At 42.9% G+C, this 21,928-nt stretch overlaps 1 protein-coding gene across 1 annotated transcript in view; it reads right to left on the bottom strand.

The window, feature by feature from the left end:
• The window catches only part of LOC132402164 (procollagen galactosyltransferase 2-like), a 164,240-nt gene that overhangs the window by 39,229 nt on the left and 103,083 nt on the right, over nucleotides 1–21,928 (bottom strand). The window contains exons 2-5 of the mRNA XM_059984839.1: nucleotides 13,399–13,509; nucleotides 11,964–12,081; nucleotides 11,030–11,164; nucleotides 4,005–4,209 (exon numbers count right to left, since the gene is read on the bottom strand). Of these exons, the coding sequence (XP_059840822.1) occupies nucleotides 4,005–4,209; nucleotides 11,030–11,164; nucleotides 11,964–12,081; nucleotides 13,399–13,509 (569 nt within the window). The remainder of the gene's footprint in view (nucleotides 1–4,004; nucleotides 4,210–11,029; nucleotides 11,165–11,963; nucleotides 12,082–13,398; nucleotides 13,510–21,928) is intronic.

The raw sequence follows: 21,928 nt of genomic DNA on the forward strand, positions 1-21,928 counted from the left end.
CACGCTCTTTTCTCACAGCTGCCATCAGGTAGAAGGTGCCTCAGGTCTCGCACCACCAGGTTCAAGACCAGTTACTACCCCTCAACCACCATGCTCTTGATGAAAAGGGGTAACTACACTCATTCTACTTCTGGTGTTCCCACAACCGATGGTCTCACTTTAAGGACTCTTTATCTTGTTACTTCATGGTCAATATTTATTGCTATTTATTTATATTTGCATTTGCACAGTTTGCTGTCCATTGATCCTGTTTACAGTTACTGTTCTATACATTTACTAAGTATCCCCGCAGAAAAAGAATCTCAGGGTTGTACTGGTGACATATATGTACTCCGATAAATAATTATACTTTGAACTTTGAACATATGGCCTTATGGTCCTACAATTCTCATAAAATAATCACAAAATTCACTCAAAATCTAAACCTTTGAACATCGTTGTTCTTGGTCAAGACAGGGAAGATGACGTTTACTCACAAAGTTCACCTCTAATAAAACATACTGAACTTCAACTATTCATACAGTTTACTTGCTATCCTTACACATCTACAGACACACTAGAACATACTCTAGAGAAAGGATCCTTGGCTCCATCAATAAGAGCATGGCCCATAAAAGGAAGTTAATCTACACCCTATGGAAATAACTGATGTGGTCAAAAGCGAGCATTGTGATTATTGCTAGGCACCACTCATTGGGAAGGCCATCACATCGGAGTGAAAGTGCAACAGAGTTTTACTAGGAAGTTCTACAAGATGGAGAAGCTGGGGCTGCTCTCCTTTTAAAGGTCGAAGAGGAGGTTTGAGAGAATTTGACACATTGTTGTTTTCAGCAAATAAATGAAATTAAAATGTCCACAGTACCTAGATGGTACAAATTAAAGGTGAATGGTGAACAGTGGGGCTGACATAATGAGCAGTGACAAAACACTGCCTAAAAGGATACTTAAAACAGATTTAACAGCAATGTTCAGGAAGTAACTAGCTGATGATTTAAAGTGATTCCATAATGGGCTAAGAGCAGATATTGGAAAGCTGCGAATAATGTTTATGTAGACTGTATTGTAACATTCTAAGTCTAAGCATACTGTGGATAAAGCACCTCGTGATTCGGTACACCAAGGCTCAAAGGGACAGAATGGAGGCAGGGATTCTGGAATATATGCATTGATTCAGATGCTGCTGGTTAGGATGCAGCCAAAAAGTTCAACCAATTTGCAGAACTAGTTCATTATTTTTCCTGCATCCAAAAAGTACTTCTAATTCTAATTTTTTAACCAGGTTGTAAAGTCTAACTTGGCTATTTTTAGGAAGGTTTATCACAGGACATCCTACGTCCTGCATTTCCTTCCCCATCATTAAATTATTTTATAGTAGGTTGTCAAAGGAAATGAGTAAACAACCTTCTTCCACCTCTTGGGTTGCTCACAGCAGTGTCCGACAGAACAGTCTCTAATTCCAGAAGATCTCTGGACATAACTGACTTAAGAGTCACAGCTTGTTAGGCAGGTCTATCTGATGTCCCAACAAACTGCTGTTTACATTTACTTTCCTAAATGGTCACCATTTTCTCAAGGAGGCCAAAACTGGTGATGAGTAAACCACCTGGAATCAATCCTCCCACGTGTCTTCCAACATTAAATCAATAGCTTCTTCTTCTAATGCTTTGAGTTCATTCCACTGAATACAGCATCTCATAAATCCAATTCCTTAAATACTAATAATAAATTCAAACACAACACTTATTTACGCTTGCTGCTTTTACCCTTCTAGGAGATAGAAGACATGGGTTGGGAAGTGTTGTCCATAGGGTCTCTTGTTGTTGCAAATGTATTATATTGCATCCCGAGTTATTAAGAGATGTTCACATTCTTTATTCTTTCATTTAGTATTCTTTCAGAGGGTATTTGATAACCATGGTTAATGATCTTACAAAATAAAAAAAAACAGACAGTGTTGGGAATGGTTAGGCATAATTTTAACCTAATCCAGCAGATAGGAACCTGACCTCATTTATTATATATTTTCCATACAACATTCCAGTTCTTCAACAAGATGGCATCAGGGACCAGCGTAACTAATGATAACGTCCAGCAGACAGCTCTCAAAACTACCTCCTCTTTTCTTTCTTTTAAGTATAGCTTTACTACTAATATGTGTGTGATTGGAGCCTGTAGCTTACACTTTGATCATATGTTTTAGGGCCGACTGAGTGATCTGGCACTTTTGTTATCTCAGAGGGAATTCGGCAAGGTTGAGAACAAAGTATGCGGCCTAATGGTGGAGTGCAAACCCATGGTCACTGATCTCGCCAACTAAAGCATTGAGCCAGATTGAAATCAACATGGGTGAATGCAGGCGAGCAGAGGGGTTCAGCGTTGTCTGCCTGTGTTTGACTGTCTTTCTCTCTCTACCCCTCTCGCTCACTGCTACCAGAGGAAGGTGGAAGTGTCTTTGGTCTTGGGCAAACTTTGATCGGCATGAATTGTGGATTGAATTCATTTTTAGAGGTCTCTGAAGTTCATGTCAAATGTTTTTGTCATTTTGGGTGATGCCTTTTGCAATTGCTATTTTGCACGATTCTGATCAGGGCGTTTTGACACGGACTGGCTCTATGGCCTGAAGTCAAATAACAACATAATGCTAACTTGAAATGAACTGAACTACACTGAACGTTGTTACACCGTTTTTCAAGGACCTTGTGGTTTGATGTTTATTATTGTGCATTTTTCACTCATCTTTCTGCCTTTGTGTGATTTTTTTTTCGTACTTTGGGTGTTTGATGTTTTCTTTGAACAGGTTCCATGTTGTTTCTTTGTTTCATAGCTGCCTATAGGAAACTCTGGAGTGTTTACTGCATACATACTTTGATGATAATCTTTGAGATTCTTATAAACATTCACTGCTTTTGCCTGGAAAGTAAACATTTGAGCAACTGCTTATGATAATAGCATCTCAGCCAAAGCTTAAAGAGTGCTTACTCACTAGGGAAGTTCACATATAAAGAATGGCCACTTGCTTGCTAGATATAATGAAATTTTGCCTCATAAGAGTTGCGCAATGTCATGGAAGGCAAAAAGAAAAACTGTTCTAAATAGAATTTTAACTTAGCAAATTTCCTCAGTTTACACATTTTCTCCTCGAAGTAATTTACCATAATCATTGCTGGTGAATTAAAAATGCAAGCCATGTGCCATGAAACTTACATGTGAGACAATTATTTAGTCAGGGCACAGCAAGATACTTAAGTCAAACATGTAAAAATAAAACAAGCCTGAGGTAAGATTAGTATATTTTGTTGACTGTCTGAGAAAATAAATTGGTAGCCGAAGGATTTGTTCATGTTTATTTAGCATGAATAATGGAAATTGCCCAAGAAGAGGATAACTGTATCGGGATGCAAATTCCAGTAAAGAATTTCTAAGTGTGTGTGTGTATATATCCCACATTCATGAGATTTAACATTTACTTAATTCCCAGGATTGGCAACATAATCAAAGACCCCATCTGTAAGACCATGTGTGGTCCTGCAAGGTATAGGAACTCAACTTAGCGGGTTGACCTACTCTGGACGTTCTTTCTTCACCCCTCTCCCATCAGACAGAAGATACAAAAGCCTGAAAGCAGGTACTACCAGGCTCAAGGAAAGCAGCTACCCCTTTGTTATTAGATTACTGAATCATCCCCTAGTACTATAAGACCTCCCAATCTGCCTTATTATGGCCTTGCACATTAACATTTGCCTGCACAGCACTTTCTCTGCAACTGTAACACTTTAATCTGCATTGTGTTATTACTTGTGTTGTACTATCTCACTGCAAAGTTGTAATCAAATTATCTGTATAGATCGCATGCAAACTTCAGTATGTGGGACAATAATAAACCAATTTACCAATTATCATGTACAACCGATAATGGTTAATCAACAACCACAACTAACCAATATCAAGTAGTCCTATACTCTTAGCTGCTATCTGACTGATTCGTACAAGTTGGAAACAATTACCAGCCATTTTGCAGGAAAATGAGAAAACAATGATGTCATCAAATGCCCAAGTGTAATCTGGATGAGGAGGAAAGAACGCCAGGCTTTTTGTCGCCTCCCTACGGAGATCAATGAGGAACGTGGAGTGCACCATGGGGACAGGATAACAACCCAAACGCTTCCACTCGCGGATTGGAACATAATCAGGAGTTCGCTTGTAGTAACCCTGGACAGACAGAGAAAACGACAATGAAGTGAATGAAAAATAATGAAGTGTACAAGTGTGTTATCTGTACAGTTTCACACTGGACTAAGGAAAGAGCCTGTCCAATACAGGGCTGGGTATATTTAAGTCTCCGCAGTTAACTCTGTTTTAACACCAAGTTTACTGTAAAAGTGATAACAAAAATGTGTCAGTGCATACATGCACATGGTATTTAGAAACATTACAGTTGCCTGGAAGCTATGCATAATCTGACATCTTAAAAGCAGTCCTGATTCCTAGCCCAAAGTTGCAAAGCTGCAGAGTGAAATGCCGGGGAATGAAGCTTCCTCTATCCGTTATCTTGTTAGCAAATGTACAGTCGCTGGAGAACAGGATCGAGGACCTAAGGCCAAGATGAATGTTTTGGAGGGAATGAGGAATTACTGTGTTCTGTGTTTCATGGAAACATGGCTTACTCCAGACATGTCACATGTAAGACCCAAGGGCTTCCCAATGCACCAGATAGACCAGACTGCTGATCTGAGAAGGCAAAAAGAGGGCAGGGGTCTGTGTTTCATGATAAACTCTTTGTGGTGCTTAGATGTAGCGGTCTTGTCACAATTAAGTGGCGACCATTCTACTTACCAATTGAGTTCTCCTCCATGATCTTGACCATAGTTTACATACCACCAAAGGCCACAGTTAAGCAAGCACTCAAGCTATTAAGTGCCGTGATCAGCAAACTGCAGATGCTGCAATCAACCCAGGTTCAATTCCTGCTGCCGTCTGTAAGGAGTTTGTACATTCTCCCTGTGCCTGCATGGGTTTCCACGAGTTTCCCACCACAGTCCAAACATGTACCAGTTGATGGCTTAATTGGTCATTGTAAATTATCCCACAATTAGGCTAGGATTAAATTGAGGGTTGCTGGGCAGCATGGCTCAAAGTGCTGAAAGGGTCCATTCTGCACTACATCTCAATAAATAAACATCATTCAGTCTTTTCTCAGCAGAAGCTCTGGATGAACCAGGAGATGCACAATCTGCTGAGGGCCAGGTCAGTAGCATTCAGGTCTGGCAGCCAAGTTAAATGCAAGAAGTCCAGGTGCGGCCTCTGGAAAACCATCTCACATGCCAAGTGGCAATTCCAGACCAAGGCTGATCACTGAACAATGCCCAACAGCTGTGCCAGGGCTTAAATGTTATCCTCTCCTACAAAGTGACATGGATGGCAACAAGGGTTCACTCCCAGGTGAGCTCAATGCTCACTCTGACCAACAGAACATGGAGGCACTTCCACGAATACCCACAGCTGCTGATGACCCTGTGATTTCAGTCTCTGATGCGGACATGAGAGCATCTTTCAGGACGGTGAACCAAAGGAAGGCTTCCAGCCCAGAAGATGTACCTGGCCAAGTACGAAAGACCTGTGCTGATCAACTGGCTGGAGGCTTCGCCAATATCCTTAAACTCTTGCCTCGGCAGTCTGCTTCAAGCAGGCTTCAATTTTACTGGTGCCTAAGAAGAACATGGTAACCCGCCACAATGACTATCATTCAGCAGCACTTACACCCACTGTGCTGCCATGCTGGTGACGAAACATATCAATACCTGCCTGAGAAATGACTTGAATCCACTCTGATTTGCCTATCAGCGCAACAGATCAACAGCAGATGCCACTTCATTGGCTCTTCACTCAATTCCGGAAAATCTGAACAGTAAAGATGCATTTATCAGGACGGTCTTCATTGACTACAGTGCCATCATCTCCTCAAAACTAATCAATAAGTTTCAAGACCTTGGCCTCAGTACCCACTTGTGGAACTGGATCCTGAATTTCCTCACTTGCAGACCCCAGTCATTTCGGATCCTCCACGATCTCCATCAACACAGACGCACCACAGGTTGTGTACTTAGACTCCTGCTCAACTCGCTTTATTCTTTCGACTGTGAGGTCCTCCAATTCCTTATTTCAGTTTGCCGGGGACACCACTGTCACTGGCCAAATCAAAGGTGGTGAAGAATCAACAGACAGAAGGAAGAGCAAACACGAGGAAATCTGCAGATGTTGGAAATTCAAACAACAACACACACAAAATGCTGCTGGAACACAGCAGGCCAGGCAGCAACTATAGGGAGAAGCACTGTCGATGTTTCGGGCCGAGACCCTTCGTCAGGACTAACCGAAAGGAAAGATAGTTGAAAGAAAGATAGTATCAGAGAGTTGTCGCTGTGCCTCGGCCAGGTAGAGGTCAGTATGCCAGACAACATCAGCTCCCTCCCTTATCAGCAGGTTTTATAGTGAGGTTGGGATTGGTGTGGAGGGAGCAGAGAGCAGAGCGTTCGGAAGGAGTGAGGTTGGAATTGGAACACGGTGTGGTGAAGTCAGGACAGTTGATGTCCCATCGGCAATTAGAAATAAAGAGATCCAGAGCAGGCAGAAGACCAGAGCGGGGTGTACATGAAGAGGAGGAGGGTTGAAGATGGGAGAAAGGGTCATCGGTGGGTGTAGGAGAGTCCTTATCAAAGAAGTAAACTCGGAGACGGAGACGGCGGAAGAAGAGTTCAGCGTCATGGCGTACACAGAACTCACTGAGGTGTGGGTGAAGGGGGACAAAGGTGAGGCCCTTACTGAGGACAGAGTGCTCTGCCTCAGAGAGTTGAAGGTCGGAGGGAATGGTAAAGACCCGGCACGGATGAGAGATGGGATCAGAGGGGGGAGGGAGGCTGGTGGTGTCGGTGGAGAGGGGAGGGTTGGGGTGAGAGGAAGATGGAGCCTCTGAGGGCCCAGGAGCTGACGATGGGATCTGAGGGAGAGGGGTTGCAGAGTGGTGGTGTGGGAAGGGGAGACGGGAGACACAATCGCAGTACGTGAAGACCCGGCCTGGAGTTCAAGTCTGGAGTCGCAGTCAGTGGCTGTGCAATCGCTTTGAAGCTGTCCATGGTCATTGGAACCCGCGTTGATGGTGGTGGAGTCCGGGTTTTCAAAATGCCCTGGGTCGCTGGGGCAGCCAAGATTGATGGCTGAGGCCAATCCATGGCCATTGGAACATGCGGTGTCAGTGCTGGAGTCCGAGTTTTCAATATGCCCTGGGTCACTGGGGCAGCGGAGATTGACGGCCGAGGCCAATCCATGGCCGTTGGAACACGCTGTGTTGGCGCTGGAGTCCGGGTTTTCAATATGCCCTGGGTCGCTGGGGCAGCGGAGATTGACGGCCGAGGCCAATCCATGGCCGTTGGAACACGCTGTGTTGGCGCTGGAGTCCGGGTTTTCAATATGCCCTGGGTTGCTGAGGCAGCCGAGATCGACTACCGGGGCCGGGGAAGCGATACGAAGACCACGCTCTGGGGTTTGCAGATGGAAGATCTTGCGATCCTTGCAGGACGTGATAAAGTCAAAGAACCGGCAGAAGGAAGTCTGGCTTTCTGGCTGAGTGGTGACACAACAACCTCTTACTCGATGTCAGCAGGACCAAGGAGCTGATTATTGACTTCAGGAGGAGGAAACTAGAGGTCCATGAGCCAATCCTCATCGGTGGATCAGAGGTGAAGAGGGTCAGCAACTTTAAATTCCTTGGTGTTATCATTTCAATGGAACTGTCCTGAGCCCTGGACGTAAGCGCCATTATGAAGAAACAACAGCAGCACCTCCACTTTCCTAGAAGTTTGTGAAGATTCAGCACGTCATTTAAAACTTTGACAAACTTCTCTCGATGTATGGTGGAATGTTTGCAACACGGCCTGGTATGGAAACACCAGTGCTGTACATACCAATGTATGGAATGGAATAATGTAAAAGCCCACAAAAAGTACTGGATAGGATCCACTCCATCACAGGTGAAGTCCTACCCAACATTGAGAACATTTACCTGGAGCGCTGTTGCGGGAAAGGACCCCCACCACCCTGCCCATGCTCTATTATTGCTGTTATGATCAGAAAGAAGGTACAGGAGCCTCAAGACTCACACCAGTAAGTTCAGAAACAGTTATTACCCCTCAACCATCAGACTCTTGAACCAAAGAGGGTAACTTCACTCAACTTCAATTGCCCCATCACTGAACTGTTCCCACAACCAAAGGACTCACTTTCAAGGACTCTTCATCTCATGTTCTCAATGCCTACCGCTTATTCATTGCTATTATTTCTTTTTTTCTCTTACTTTTGTATTTCACAGTTTGTTGCTTTTCTTTTATAGTGATCATTTGCCCATCCTGTTCCGTTTGGTTTTTCACTGATTCTAGTGTGTTCCTTGTATCTACTGTGATTGCCTGCAAGAAAATGCATCTCAGCATTGTACATGGTGATATAAGATACCTCAGTAATAAATTTACTTTGAATTTTGAACTTTGAAGAAAGGGTAGAGTCACAAGCTGATGGTGCATTAACCTGCCTGTATATCGTGCCTTCTGTGTAGTAAAGAATCAATGAAACCCACTACTACAGACAGCAGCTTCCCTTGGTTCAGTAACAGTAAATATTAACCAGGAACAGCACGGAGAACGTCTTCTTAGGCCAATCAGTGCCAGTGCTGAGGAAGGTCTGAAGAGTGGAAATGCCAGGGTTGACCCATGGAGACAGGCACTCTGAAAAGCTGCCTGATAGAGTGTAATGTTAGAATAAAACTCATGTTTTGTTCACGTCTAACCACTAACAGCAAGGATGGCCGGGCTGTATGATTAAAAAATACCTACATTTTTTATAATGCTTCAATTGTTCTTGATTCTCTGCAGTTTAAAATAATCCAAAGTTATGAAATATTAGATGGGCCTGAGCCTTCTGTGGAATGATTAACTTGCTGACTTTATTAATGGTGGAGGAATGCCTTTCACGCCACAGAGTTAACTTTACCTTTTCACTTCTCAAGCACTTCGACTCCCGTCTAGCACAGACTCAAAGAAGGAACGGCTTACCTTACTGTGCTTATTGTTTCACACAATGAGCTTGCATGGTCTCTACTCAGCTCCAAGTGAGACTGGAATTGATCAATAGTGACCACAATGAAAAATGGATTTGAAAAGGATTAAGGGTGGCTGGTGGAAGAAATTAAAGGATTAAGTCGAAATTTAAGATAAGGAAGAGATAACGAAATTAGAAGCAACTGGAAGGGTGGGTCAGCAATGTTCCCTTAAAGACCTTCATCACACAGACTCCACTGTTGTCTGGAAACTTAGCAGTGGGTGCAGGGATGATGCTTCCAAGGGCTGGGCTTTGCAAAATGAGGGAGGACAATCTCAAAATAAAGGGCTACTGCTCAGGACAGAGATGAAAAGGAGTTAAACTTCAGAATTAATTACTCAAAAAGGCAGAGGAGGCCCAATAATATTAGGGAGACTGATAAACATTTGCAAGTTCAGTGAATCAAGGGCTATGGATTTAGGGCAGGAAAATAGATTGTCACAACCATAGACTCTGCTGTCAGGTCTCTGCAGGTGAACCGCACAACAGATTCGGCAATCGTGCTCATGAGAATGCACATTGCAGCTAATTAGTGTTCCACTATGATGGTGTTAAATTCCCTTCTTTTCATTCCAGTCTTGCCGAGACTTGACCAAAAACACAGCAATGTTTATGCTCCCTGTATGCCCTTATCCTCGATTGGGAAAGAAGACTACCATTTCAACTGACACTGTCAAGGAATAATACTTATTTAGTATTAGTTATTGTCTCTCCCCGCAGTGTTGGCAGTAACTTTTAGTTTGAGAGCTTTAGTTAACAGCCCTGTTGGCCTAGCATTTATTGTTTTTTGTTCCTTTTAAATTCTGCAACAGTTTTCAGTGAACTGTTGACCAACTTCAGTGTCTCTCTCTCTCTCTCTCGCTGCACCTGGGCCATAACCAAACATTTTGACAGACTGAGGTCAAAGTGATCTTACTGAGTAGGACAGCCAGCAAGGGAGCCGAATGGTTGTCTGCTACTTCTATCTCTTATGTTTTGATATGGAGCTGTAGCTAATATTGTAATCACTCAGATAGATCTGCTTAAAAACAAAATGTATTCTTAAGATAATTACCAAAGCAAAAGACTAGAATAATGACTTGATTTCCAGTCCTTCTGCAGTTTCTGGGCAAATTGAATACAAGAAATTTCAGAGCTGGAGGGCTGAATTACTCTATTTGTGGTAACTTTTACTTTACAAAAAGACCACTCAACAACTTGATGGCTAAAAGAGCTTCTTTATCTGGGACGGCAAATGATATTTACAATACAGAGGCTTCCAGGTACCTCGTGCGGCATGGGTGGAAGAACTATATACAATGCTATATAAAAAGAGCAGAAGTAAAGACCCCGCCAACCCCGGATCCCGCCTCTCATTACCAACAGCTCCCCGATTAGTATTAACTTACTTTTAATACTACTCACATTGCAACACTAGTGAATATGTTTTAGTGGAAAATGGTGTACAAAAAATCTACTTGGAGTAAAAGTACATCTGCAGTTTCTGGGTTGAGGTGAAATCTCAAACAATTCATTAGTGTCATTTAGGGAAAGAATCCAGCTTTCGTTACCTGATCAGAACATGTGGATACCATTAATCACCTTCACCTATTAACTTCCAGCTTGTCCTCCTTCCCTTACCCCCACCAACACTTTTTTAATTTGGCATATTCTCCCTTCTTTTCCAATCCCATTGAAGGGTCTTGGCCAGAAACATTGACTGTTTATTCATTTGCCTGACCTGCTGAGTTCCTCCAGCATTGTGTGTGTGCATGTAGCTCTGGATTCCCACCATCTGCAGAATCTCTTGTGTTTATTAGTAGTGTGATTTTGTCGGATGGAAAAAAAAATCATCAATTCTTTACTTAATAATAGGGGTTAAGACAGCTCATTTAAAACAACTTACTTGCGGTGTTATACCACACCAGAAATTGGAGTATAATGTGCTCGAGTCCAGCATGGGGGCAACCACTGTCAAATTTTCAGCAATCATCATATTTAGTGTCTGCTCATTTGTCAGAAAGTTGTCTGTATCCACAAACTGGAAGATGAAGAGGTTGAGACAAAAGATTATTCCAGTTACTACCAAAAGAAGGCTGCTTTGTGCCTCTTAATTTTAGATTTCTCCTGATGTATTACATCCAAACAATCCTAAATTTTGGTTACATTTTGCCTGAACTCACATCTCCATGCAACAAGAATTAGGAAAAAAATAATTCAGTAAGCTCTATAGTCTGGGGCAGTGTCTGCAATATATTGCTTTGCTCCAGTGGCATTTCCAATTTATATAAGGTAATAATTTCAATCAGTAATCACATCTAACTAAGCCACAACCAATCTAATGGAGGAATTCAGTAGGTTGGACAACATCTGTGAGAGGAACGGAATTGTCAATGGTTCGGGTTGAAATACTGCACCACGCTCCCACAGATACTGCATGACCCGCAGAGTTCTTCCAACAGATCATTTGTTGCTCCAGATTTCAGCACCTGCAGCCTCTGGATCTACATCTTTTTTTTAATTCCTGGTACCTTGGAATATTAATGTGGTGTCAGAGAATTCACACATTCAGCCAGTCACAAACCTCACATATCAGGCAAACATAACTGTTCATAAGATTACTAATGTTATTGGACATATTCCGAGAGGCATCATCAAATGACCTTCCTGCTTCCTCCTGCCCAGTTCCTGGACTCCTGGTGCCACCACCAATGTACTGTCTTAGTAGATCAGCCACCAAAAATAGAAGCAGGAAGCAACTGAGCTAATAGCATCTGCTTCAATCCAGTGATTTCCTGCTTGGTTTGAAGGAGACCGTGGCCTGAATGACTTTCACTTACCAGGATGTAGTCAGCCCACTTCTCCCTTGCAGTTTTCAAAGCCATTTGCCTCAGCTTCATTACATGTGAGAACCTGGAACTGGTCCAGTGTTTGGGGCTTATTTCATCAGCGTAGTACCTGGAAATGAACACAAAGCTGCTGGATCAGAGGTGGAAACAAACAAATAGCAGATCACAGACAGTGGGGGCGGGAATGAGGAGAGATTCAACCTGTTCTAGGACCTGCTGAATAAAATGGATCTTTAATCAAAGCTGATTGAACTTTCAAGTGTCAATCTTTTGGTTTTGTCCCTGAGGGGATGGGGGGAGGGGAACAACGCTCAAAAGTAAATCCAACATCTTAGATATATTTGTTATTCTTTTTAACCTCCTACTTCCCTGATGCTTTGCACCTGTTGCTAAAGTACCTCAGTCTTCAACACAAGAAAGGGTGAGGCATAACCAAATATATAGAGGAACTGTATTTGTGGTGACATTTCACTATACACATTATTGATTCAAAAGAGGTCTTACTATAGAGAGGATTAAAGTATTAATAGAATGCTAACATGTGGAATGGTGTAATGCTTATAAATTAATGTCTAGAAAATTAAAGAAGCCTTATATTACATTATCTCCCACCCTTATCTCATTCTTTCCCAGTCCTTTCATGCCCCGATCTCAGCACAGAGGATGAGGCTAGAACTTAGCTGCTAACTGGGCTGGACAGTTTAATCCCCAAGAATAGATCAGTACAGGTGATTTCCACCCCCCCCCACCCCCTTACACACACCCCATGTTACAGCCAGAGACAGAGAGTTGCCCTGTTTGGAGGCAGCCTGGATCACGATTTTCCAAAACTCAAAGCCATGTCATCTGCGAACATGTCAAGAAATGCAAGTTGTTAAAAACTGTGTTTATTTATTTTCCTTTCTGCCATAAAAAGTGACAAAGAGACATTTTTTATTCCATGTCCCAGACTTTCTGGGAGCAATTTGTTAATTCCTTCAGGGTAAATTCCTGTACCCGAACGGCCTTAGCATAGGGGTCACCTGACCTTGGCAGACAATATGCTCACCCTACCCCTCAAGGAGCCCATAGCAAAGCTGAAAGAAAATATTTGCCTTGCTCGTCCCTCATCGCTCTGTTGACTCTCACAAGATCACCCTGCTCTGATTGGAAAAGAGGATGTGCTACTTGTTAACTACTCAAAGGAAAGAAGCAGCAAAGCAAAATATGTCACTATTCTTGCAAAGCCCTTGCATAGCAACATGCAGCTTCTCTATGAAGTATGTTCTCCTTTGAAGAAAGAATCTCTCATTATTTTAATTTTAATTTCATATAACTAAGGAATATTTCCCCAGTTGAAAGAGATCACTTTGTCAACATTTGGAAACGGACTAATATTTGTCTTCGAATGAGGGTTCATTTGCTTCTCGCAATTGAGAATACTCACATGGGTTGATCAAGAGGTCTCCACTCCACGTAGTGGTAAAATTGTTGGACATTTTTTAACCACTCCCGCAGCACGGCTGTTGTGTTGTCAATGTTGTGATCTGTGGCGGCCCTAAGGGAAGACAACATCATGGCAGGTAAATCAAAGTTAGTGAACACAATGGTTTTAATTTTGAATGGGAAAAGGAAGTGGATTTCCTGTCAGGGCTAAGAACAACATTCAAGTCAAGTCACAGTTATTGTCATGTGCACAAGTACAGTGACATAAAGGTAAAGTAAAAACTTCACTTGCAGCAGCATCACAGGCACCACAGTGGCAAAGGTGGTGTTCAGAAAAGAGAAATGTTTTTAAGTATCACATTGACTAGTAGTATAAGCAACCTATTTTTTACAATATTTCAGAAATCATGCTTAAATCTTCCCTGTGTGAAATAAGACCATAAGATATAGGAGCAGAATTAAGCCATTTGCCTCAACAAGTCTGCTCCGCCATTTCACCATGTTGCTCCATTTCTCTCTCAACCCCAATCTCCTGCCTTCTCCCCGTATCCCTTCATGCCCTGACTAATCAAGACTTATCAACCTCTGCCTTAAATACACCCAATGACTTGGCATCCGCAGCTGCCTGTGGCAACAAATTCCACAGATTCACCACTCTCTGGCTATAGAGTTCTTTGATTTAGTATTGTGGTGCCAGAGGAATTGGATGGAAGAGAAATATTGATAGTCCTTTGAATTATTTCCTCAAGCTATAAATAAAAGAATTCTCATGTTCGACACCGGGCTTTAGGATATGATGCAGGAAAAAGACCGAGTTGGTGAGCACATTCAAAGAGATTGCACACAAAATTATTGCACCCACGTAATTCTAATCTCATTCTCAGACAAAGCTAGTACTCATTTCACATCACCAACCTGTCCTTCAGTAAGTGCTGTTGAACCATCTTCTAAACTGCTGCAGGTGCTTCTGGAATAATGACTCTCTTACCAGAACATTGAAGGAAGCCATTCAATCAAGTCAATACCAGCTGCTGAGAGAGCACTGCCTTTGATCTCTTCCTTCCCCCCCACTCCTCATTTTCCCTTGTTCTTGTAACCTATTTTTATCTCATGCCCAGTCATTCTCTTTTGACACTTCTGACATTTACCTGTGCCCTGAAGTTATGTGTCCAGCACCAATTAACATGCGAGCACATCTTTAGGAAATGAGAGCAAACTCAAGTAGTCAAGAGCCGAGTGTCACAGAAAAAGTGTGCACACTCTGCTCTGGGGGTTCCCAACCTGGGATCCATGGACCCGTTGCTTCATGGTCCAGGGTATTCAAACGATTGGAAACTCCTGCTCTACGTGGACAGTACCAGAGTCAGAATTGAGCCTAGGTACTGCAGAACACAGCCACGCTGACTAATGTACAGCTATATGGCCATAAGGAATTACCATAATTACAATCCAAAGACAATGAAGGAACAGTGACATATAATTCTGTTCTAGGATGATATGAGAATTACAGACAAGTGGCAATGTACTCACATGGCTTCAGCTCTTATCCTTTTGATCTCTCCAAGTGTTTTGGAAGTACTTGTAAAGAAAACCAGTAGATGAATCTAATAGACAGCATGTGCTGCGGCCGGTGGAGTTGCTACTTCACAGCTTTGGAGATGATTCAGCCCTGACCTCAGGTAATGTCTGCATGAAGCTTGCATCTCTTCAATGAGACCATATGGGTTTCCTCTGGGTGTTCCCCTTTCCCTCCACACCCCAAGATAATGTAGGTTAATTGGCCACTGTAAATTATCTCTAATGTGTGTGTGTATGGTAGAATCTGGGGTGAGTTAAGGGAAATGTGAGGAGAATAAAGTTCAAAGTAAATTTATAATCAAAGTACATCTATGGAATACTTTAAACACCAGGAGTTAAAGGTGCGCAAACGCACGCACACACACACACACACACACGTACGTTACCATATACTAGCATGGGATTGATTTTCTTGTGGGCATTCACAGTAAATACAAGAAGCACAATAAAATAAATGAATAACTGCACACAAGACTGATAAACAATAAAAATATAACAAATTGTGTAAATATAAAAAGAAAAAAAAAACAAAATGATAATAATAAATAAATAAGCAATAAATATTGAGATCGTGAGATGGTGTCCTTGAAAGTGAGTCCATAGGTTGTGGTCCCAGCACTTTTGTTCCAAGATAGCTCCAGAAAACGGTGAATCTTTGTGTGCAGCTCTGAATGCAATCATCAAATATTCCCGCTTAGGACTACTACAGCTGAAATCCACAGCCAGGGCTATTGATCCTCAAAATTGGCAGAGTCCGACTGTAGACTCAGGTCGTGAGTAGTTTGTTTTTCAGAAAAAGGAAGCGCACAAAGTGTGCTGTTCTGCAAATACGATTGAGATGCACAACCCTTAGACTCCCCACTCCTGACTATCCTGCTGGTGAATGTACACGCTCCGGAAAATAAAACTGAAGACCTCAGTGCAAGATTGAGTACCAGAGGGACACCAGGGAATGCTGCGTACCCTGTTTCACGGAAACCTGGCTCAAACCCATCATTTTGCTACAGCCTGAGGGCTTCACCATTCAAAGGCAGGATAGCTCTGTCTTTTAAAGGTAGAGAAGGGTGAGTGTGTTGAATGACAAACTCATCAGGGTGCATAGACACGGCACTTCTCTCTCAGTCCTGCTCATCCAACCTGGAACATCTAGCATTCAAGTGTGTCTGTTTTATCCGCCAAGGGAGTTTTCCATCATAATTCTGGTAGCGGTGTACATCCCACCCCTGGCCAGTCAGGCAGACTTTGAAGGAGCTAAGCACCATGATCAGCAGTCATGAAACAGTGCACCCTGATGCTTTCTTTATCATTATGGGGGATTTCAACCAGGCCTGATCGAGGATGTCTCTGAGCAACTACCACCAACATATCTCCAGAAGAGACAGCACACATGAGCACTGATACACCACCATCAAGAATGCTTACCTCGCCATCCCGACCATTGAAAAGTCCCATCACCTGGCTGCATTTCCACTACCAGCATACAGACGGAAACTGAGGACGGTAGCACCATCTATGAAGGTATGATCAGGGGAGGTGGAGAATCACTTACAGGACAGCATTGAATTGGTGGACTGAATGCTACTCAGGGGTTCATCTGAATGAATATATATCACAGTTGTCACCAACTTCATCAAGACCTGCGTGGATGAGAGTGTGCCTTCGAGAACTTACCAGGCATGCCCACACCAAAACCATGGGTGAGTCAGGAAGATCACAGTCTACTGCGGATTTGATTTGTGCGTTCAGAACCGGTGACCCCGAACTATTCAAGAAGTCCAGGTATAACCTATGGAAGGCTATTTTAAGGGTGAAAAAATTAATTCTGATTGAAGTTAGAGGTAGAATCGGATGTACGTCAGTTCTGGCAGGATTTGCAGGCTATTACTCCCTACAAGGTGAAACTTAACATCATGAATGGCCACGTTGCTTCTCTCCCAGATGAGCTCAATACCTTTTATGCACGCTTTGAAAGGGAGAATAAAACAATACCTGTGTGAATCCCTGCACCATCTGGTGACCCTGTGATCTGTGTCTCGGAGTCTGATGTCTGAACGCCTTTCAAGAGGGTGAACCTTCACAAGGTGTCAGGCCCTGAAGGTGTACCTGGGAAGACACTGAAAACCTGTGCCAACCAACAGGCAGGAGTGTTCAAGGACAGCTTCAATCTCTCACCGCTGCAGTCAGAGATTCCCACCTGCTTCAAACTGTGGACAACCATAGCAGTGACGAGGAAGAGCAGGGTGAGTTGCCTCAATGACTATTGCCCAGTTGGAGTCACCATCTACCGTGATGAATTGCCTTGAGATCTTGGTCATGGCCAGAATCAAATCCTGCTTGGACCAACTGCAACTTGCCTTTTGCCACAATAGGTCTGCAGCAGATGCAATCTCACTGGCTCCCCAGTTGGCCTTGGACCACCTCGACAATAGCAATAGCTACGTCAAGCTGCTGTTTATTGATTAAGGGTCAGTGTCAACACCATCTTACCCACAAGACCCTGCTGGACATTAAGAACTTAAGTTACTGCAGGTCTACCCCATCAGCGAGTTACTCGCTGGCGGAGAAACTTAAGGAGCTGGACTCGCTGTGGATTGTGCTGGTGCTTGCGTCGGAGAGGCGTCAGAGTGGGTGTGCAGTCTAACGGCAAGAGATCAATTCCATCAGTTTTCTTGTGATTGCAAGACCCTGTTAGACATTGTTAATGTGGAATGCGGCAAGTCCAATCTGCTGAATTATTGGTGAATGGTGCTGGGGGGGCCCTTAGTCATGGTGGTAAATAGGCTTCAAGCCGCAATGTCACCTGTTTGTGGCCACCTGGGGGAGACATCAGAGTTGGTGTGCTCCATCAGAGTGACAGAGTGGGTATGGCGCAGCATACATGTTGGAGTTGGTGCTGCCCTCTGGTGGTCACTCAGCAGAAGACAATACGCATTGTGTTGGACTACAAACTCAGGGACTTGGACTACAGTCGGCCCTCCTTATCCGCGGATTTCGCATGCGCGGACTCAACCAACCGCGGATTGGGAAAACCCAGAAGTTCTCTCTCCAGCACTCGTTATTTGAACATGTACAGACTATTTTTTTTGTCATTGTTCCCTAAAAAATATAGTATAACAACTATTTACATAGCATTTACATTGTATTAGGTATTATAAGTAATCTAGAGATGATTTAAAAGTACAGGCAGTCCCGGGTTATGAATGAGTTCCATTCCTGAGCCCGTCTTTAAGTCGGATTTGAAGTCGGAACTGGTACGTCTGGTATTATTTAGCGTCAGTTAGTCAAACATTTGTCTTAGTATATAGTATACATTTTATATTTCTATGCATATAAAACACTTAAGAAACGTATGTATTTCAATAATTAAACCACTGCGTTGTTTAGTAATAATTGTAGCTTTCATTGGGGCAGTGCCTTTCACATGCTCCATTAAAATTGTTCCGATCGCTGACTGACTGTAGCCTAACGCTTTTCCAATGACCGATGGCGTTTCACCTCTTACTGATCGCTTTATTACTTCCACCTTATTTTCAATCGTGATCATGATTATTTTCGTGAACAGAAACACTGTGGATTCAGAGCTACGCCACCGGGTCCTAACGTCCACTGCACTGAGACAGGTTAAATAAGGTTCGGGGTTCCGCTAGGTCCTAAAGACCACCGCACTGAGACAGGTTAAATAAGGGACTTGAGCATCCATGTTTTTTGGTATCCGCAGGGGGTCCCGGAACCAATCCCCTGTGGATAAGGAGAGCCGACTGTATATATTTCTGTGCGACTTTATATTTTACTGCTATCTTATATGTGCCTTGTGCTGTATATGATTATTAGTACTGTGTATTGCACCTTGTCCCTGGAATAATGTTGGTTAGTTTGGCTGTATTCATGGGCATTCATGTATGGTTGAATGACAATTAAACTTAAGCTGCTGCAAATTTATTAATTCTATGAATTTATTTATGAAGCTCATAATTAATTAAATCTGTTGGAGATTAATCCCATCCAAATCCAGCAGACTAGCAATATTTTCAGAAATTGGTAATGATTTATAAGTGAAGATTGGTCACCATTTCAGCACAGATAAGGTATTGAGAGTAGTGCGCACTTTGTTAAGGCGTTGATTGGAAAACAACCCCCAAGGTCTGCACTTGTCAATTAAAACAACATATCTTTAGTTCACACTTGTGCCGTTAAGGAAGTACATCGAGTCTGTATTTGTATGGTTAGGCAAGCACACCTAGAGTCTGCATGTGCAATTAGAGAAGCACTTCTGGACTTCACACTTATATTGCAAAAGAAGCACATCTGGAATCTGTGCCTGGGCTGTTAAACAACTACATCTGGAAATTTCCTTTCCTCCTTCAGTTTTACCTCGGGAAATATAATTGCCCGATGACTCGGTATGAAAATTCTTCACGGGGAGAAGAGGTGTGGCACATACTCAAATAGTTAGCACCAGCAAGTCATGTGGCACGTCGTAATTATAGCTGCAACCTGCCTAGGGAACATTTAACTCTGCAAGTATGGAGTAGATATACGTCAGACTGTATAAAGATGGCAGATTTTCTCTGCTGCAGGGCATTTGTTATCCAGGCGGGTTTTTATAACTACTTGGTAGATTTTTCATGTTTCAGGTTTATTTAATTAGTTGAAATCAAGCTCCCAGCTGCCACAGTGGGAGCTGGTCATGGGTCCATATTAATGGTCCAAAACGCTGTCTATTGGGTAGGATTTAATTAGTGTTGGGGATTATTTTTTCACTTGTTTGAGTATATTGCTGAAGACTTCCAAAAGTTTCAGCAGATGTATAGTGGAGAGCTTTCTGACTGGTTGCATTGCTGTCTGGTATGGAGGTGTGCAAGAGGCTGCAGACAGTTGCAGACTTAGTCTGCTCCATCATGGGCACAACCCTTCCCACCACTGAGGTCATCTTCAAGAGGCATCCATCACTAAGGACTCTCAGCATCCAGAACCTGCCCTCTTATAACCATATAACAATTACAGCAGGGAAACAGCCACCTCGGCCCTCCTAGTCCATGTCGAACTCTTACTCTTCTTGTTACTACCATCAGGAAGGAGGTACAGGACCTTGAAGACCCAAGCTCAATGATTCTGAAACAGCCTCTTCTACTCCGCCATCAGATGAACACTCCCGTGTTATTCCTTTCTGTGCTGCTTTTTAAACTTTTTGTAATTTATTGTAATTTTCTATCTTCCTGTAGCAAAACAACTAATTTCACATCATCTGTCCGTGATATTAATTCTGATTCTGAATCTGGCCATTGTATCTCCTTCCACTGATCCCACCTTTCTTTCCAAATGCTTAACTTTGCTTCTGTATCTAACTCATGAACAGTTCGTATTTGTGGCAGCTTGCATATTAACAGGGAAGAGCTCTGTAGGTTCAGGAGGGAGAGGCGACAGAGCAGACAAGGTTTGTGACAGTGAACATAGCAGGTTGTACATCACTTTACAGCGCCAGCTATCACTCATTGGGGTTCAAATCCTGCAGTTGTCTGTGAGGCCAGCGTTCTTACAGAAAACACTTAGATTTCTCTCACATTGCAAAGATGTATGGTCAGGGTTAGTGAGCTGTGGGCATGCTATGTTTGCACCAGAAGCATGGTGACATTTACAGGCTACCCCCAGCAGAATCCCTGGACCGTGTTGGTCGTTGTCACAAAATAATACATTTCAATGTATGTTTCAATGTTTTGATGTATATGTGAGAAATAAAGCTGATCGAATCTATCTATAGGTTTAATGACACAGCATACAGATCTTCTTACAAGGTTCTCTGCCCAGATGTCAGCCTGATTGATGGGCTTTTCTTCAATTCAAGTGAGCAGGATTCCTGAGGAAACCACAAGTCCCCACGTATCTGATTCTATAAATGGCGGCAGTGGTCTGCTCTCTGAGCAGGAATGAATGTTGTAGGGAGGGGGAAGGTTGTTGTGCCAGCTTTGTTACTTGGGACGAGGAGCGCTCTTGGGCCACTAGATGTGAACTTGTTTAGTTTCTCCTTGAAGCTTCCCAACCTCCTTTTAGTGGACAACTGTTCCACTGCCCTCGGGTACCGTGAGGGCACAGATTCGGACAAATAACCTCTTTACACTCAGTGGCCTGTGTATTAGCTACCTCCTGGGCCTAACAAACTGGCCAGTGAATGCATGTTCCTGGCTTTCCGCTGCTATATCCTATTCATTTCAACGTTCAATGTGTTGTGCCTTCAGAGATGCTCTTCTGCACACCAGTGTTGTAACACGTGTTTATTTGAGTTACTGCATCACTGTCTGGTATGGAGGGGCTACTGCACAGGACCAAAAGAAGCTGCAGAAGGTTGTAAATCTAGTCACCTCCATCTTGGGTATTAGCCTACGAAGTACCCAGGACACCTTCAGGGAGTGGTGTCTCAGAAAGGCAGTGTCCATTACTAAGGACCTCCAGCACCCAGGGCATGCCCTTTTCTCACTGTTACCATCAGGTAGGAGGTACAGAAGCCAGAAGGCACACACTCAGCGATTCAGGAACAGTTTCTTCCCCTCTGCCATCCGATTCCTAAATGGACATTGAAGTTTGGGACACTCACTCACTTTTAAAAAAATATACAGTATTTCTGTTTTTACACATTTTGTTTTAAATTCTATTCAATATACATAATTGATTGATTGATTTATTATTATGTTTTATTTTATTAACTATTATTATTTTTTTCTCTCTGCTAGATTGCATTAACTCCATTCTGATATCTGGTCTGGACAACAAATGAACCACTTAACAGCATCTAGGTGCCTATATGCGTTGAGTTGCTGTCATTTGATTGACTGATTATATTAAGAAGCAGGTGTAGAGGTGTACCTAATAAAGTGACCACTGATTGTATAATGGATATATTACTAACTTGGTCCTTATTAAACCTAAAAGTGGGTGGTTTGGAGATGGGAAGGAGTGGG

Source organism: Hypanus sabinus, chromosome 11, assembly GCF_030144855.1.
Source record: "Hypanus sabinus isolate sHypSab1 chromosome 11, sHypSab1.hap1, whole genome shotgun sequence".
NCBI classification, from domain to species: domain Eukaryota; kingdom Metazoa; phylum Chordata; class Chondrichthyes; order Myliobatiformes; family Dasyatidae; genus Hypanus; species Hypanus sabinus.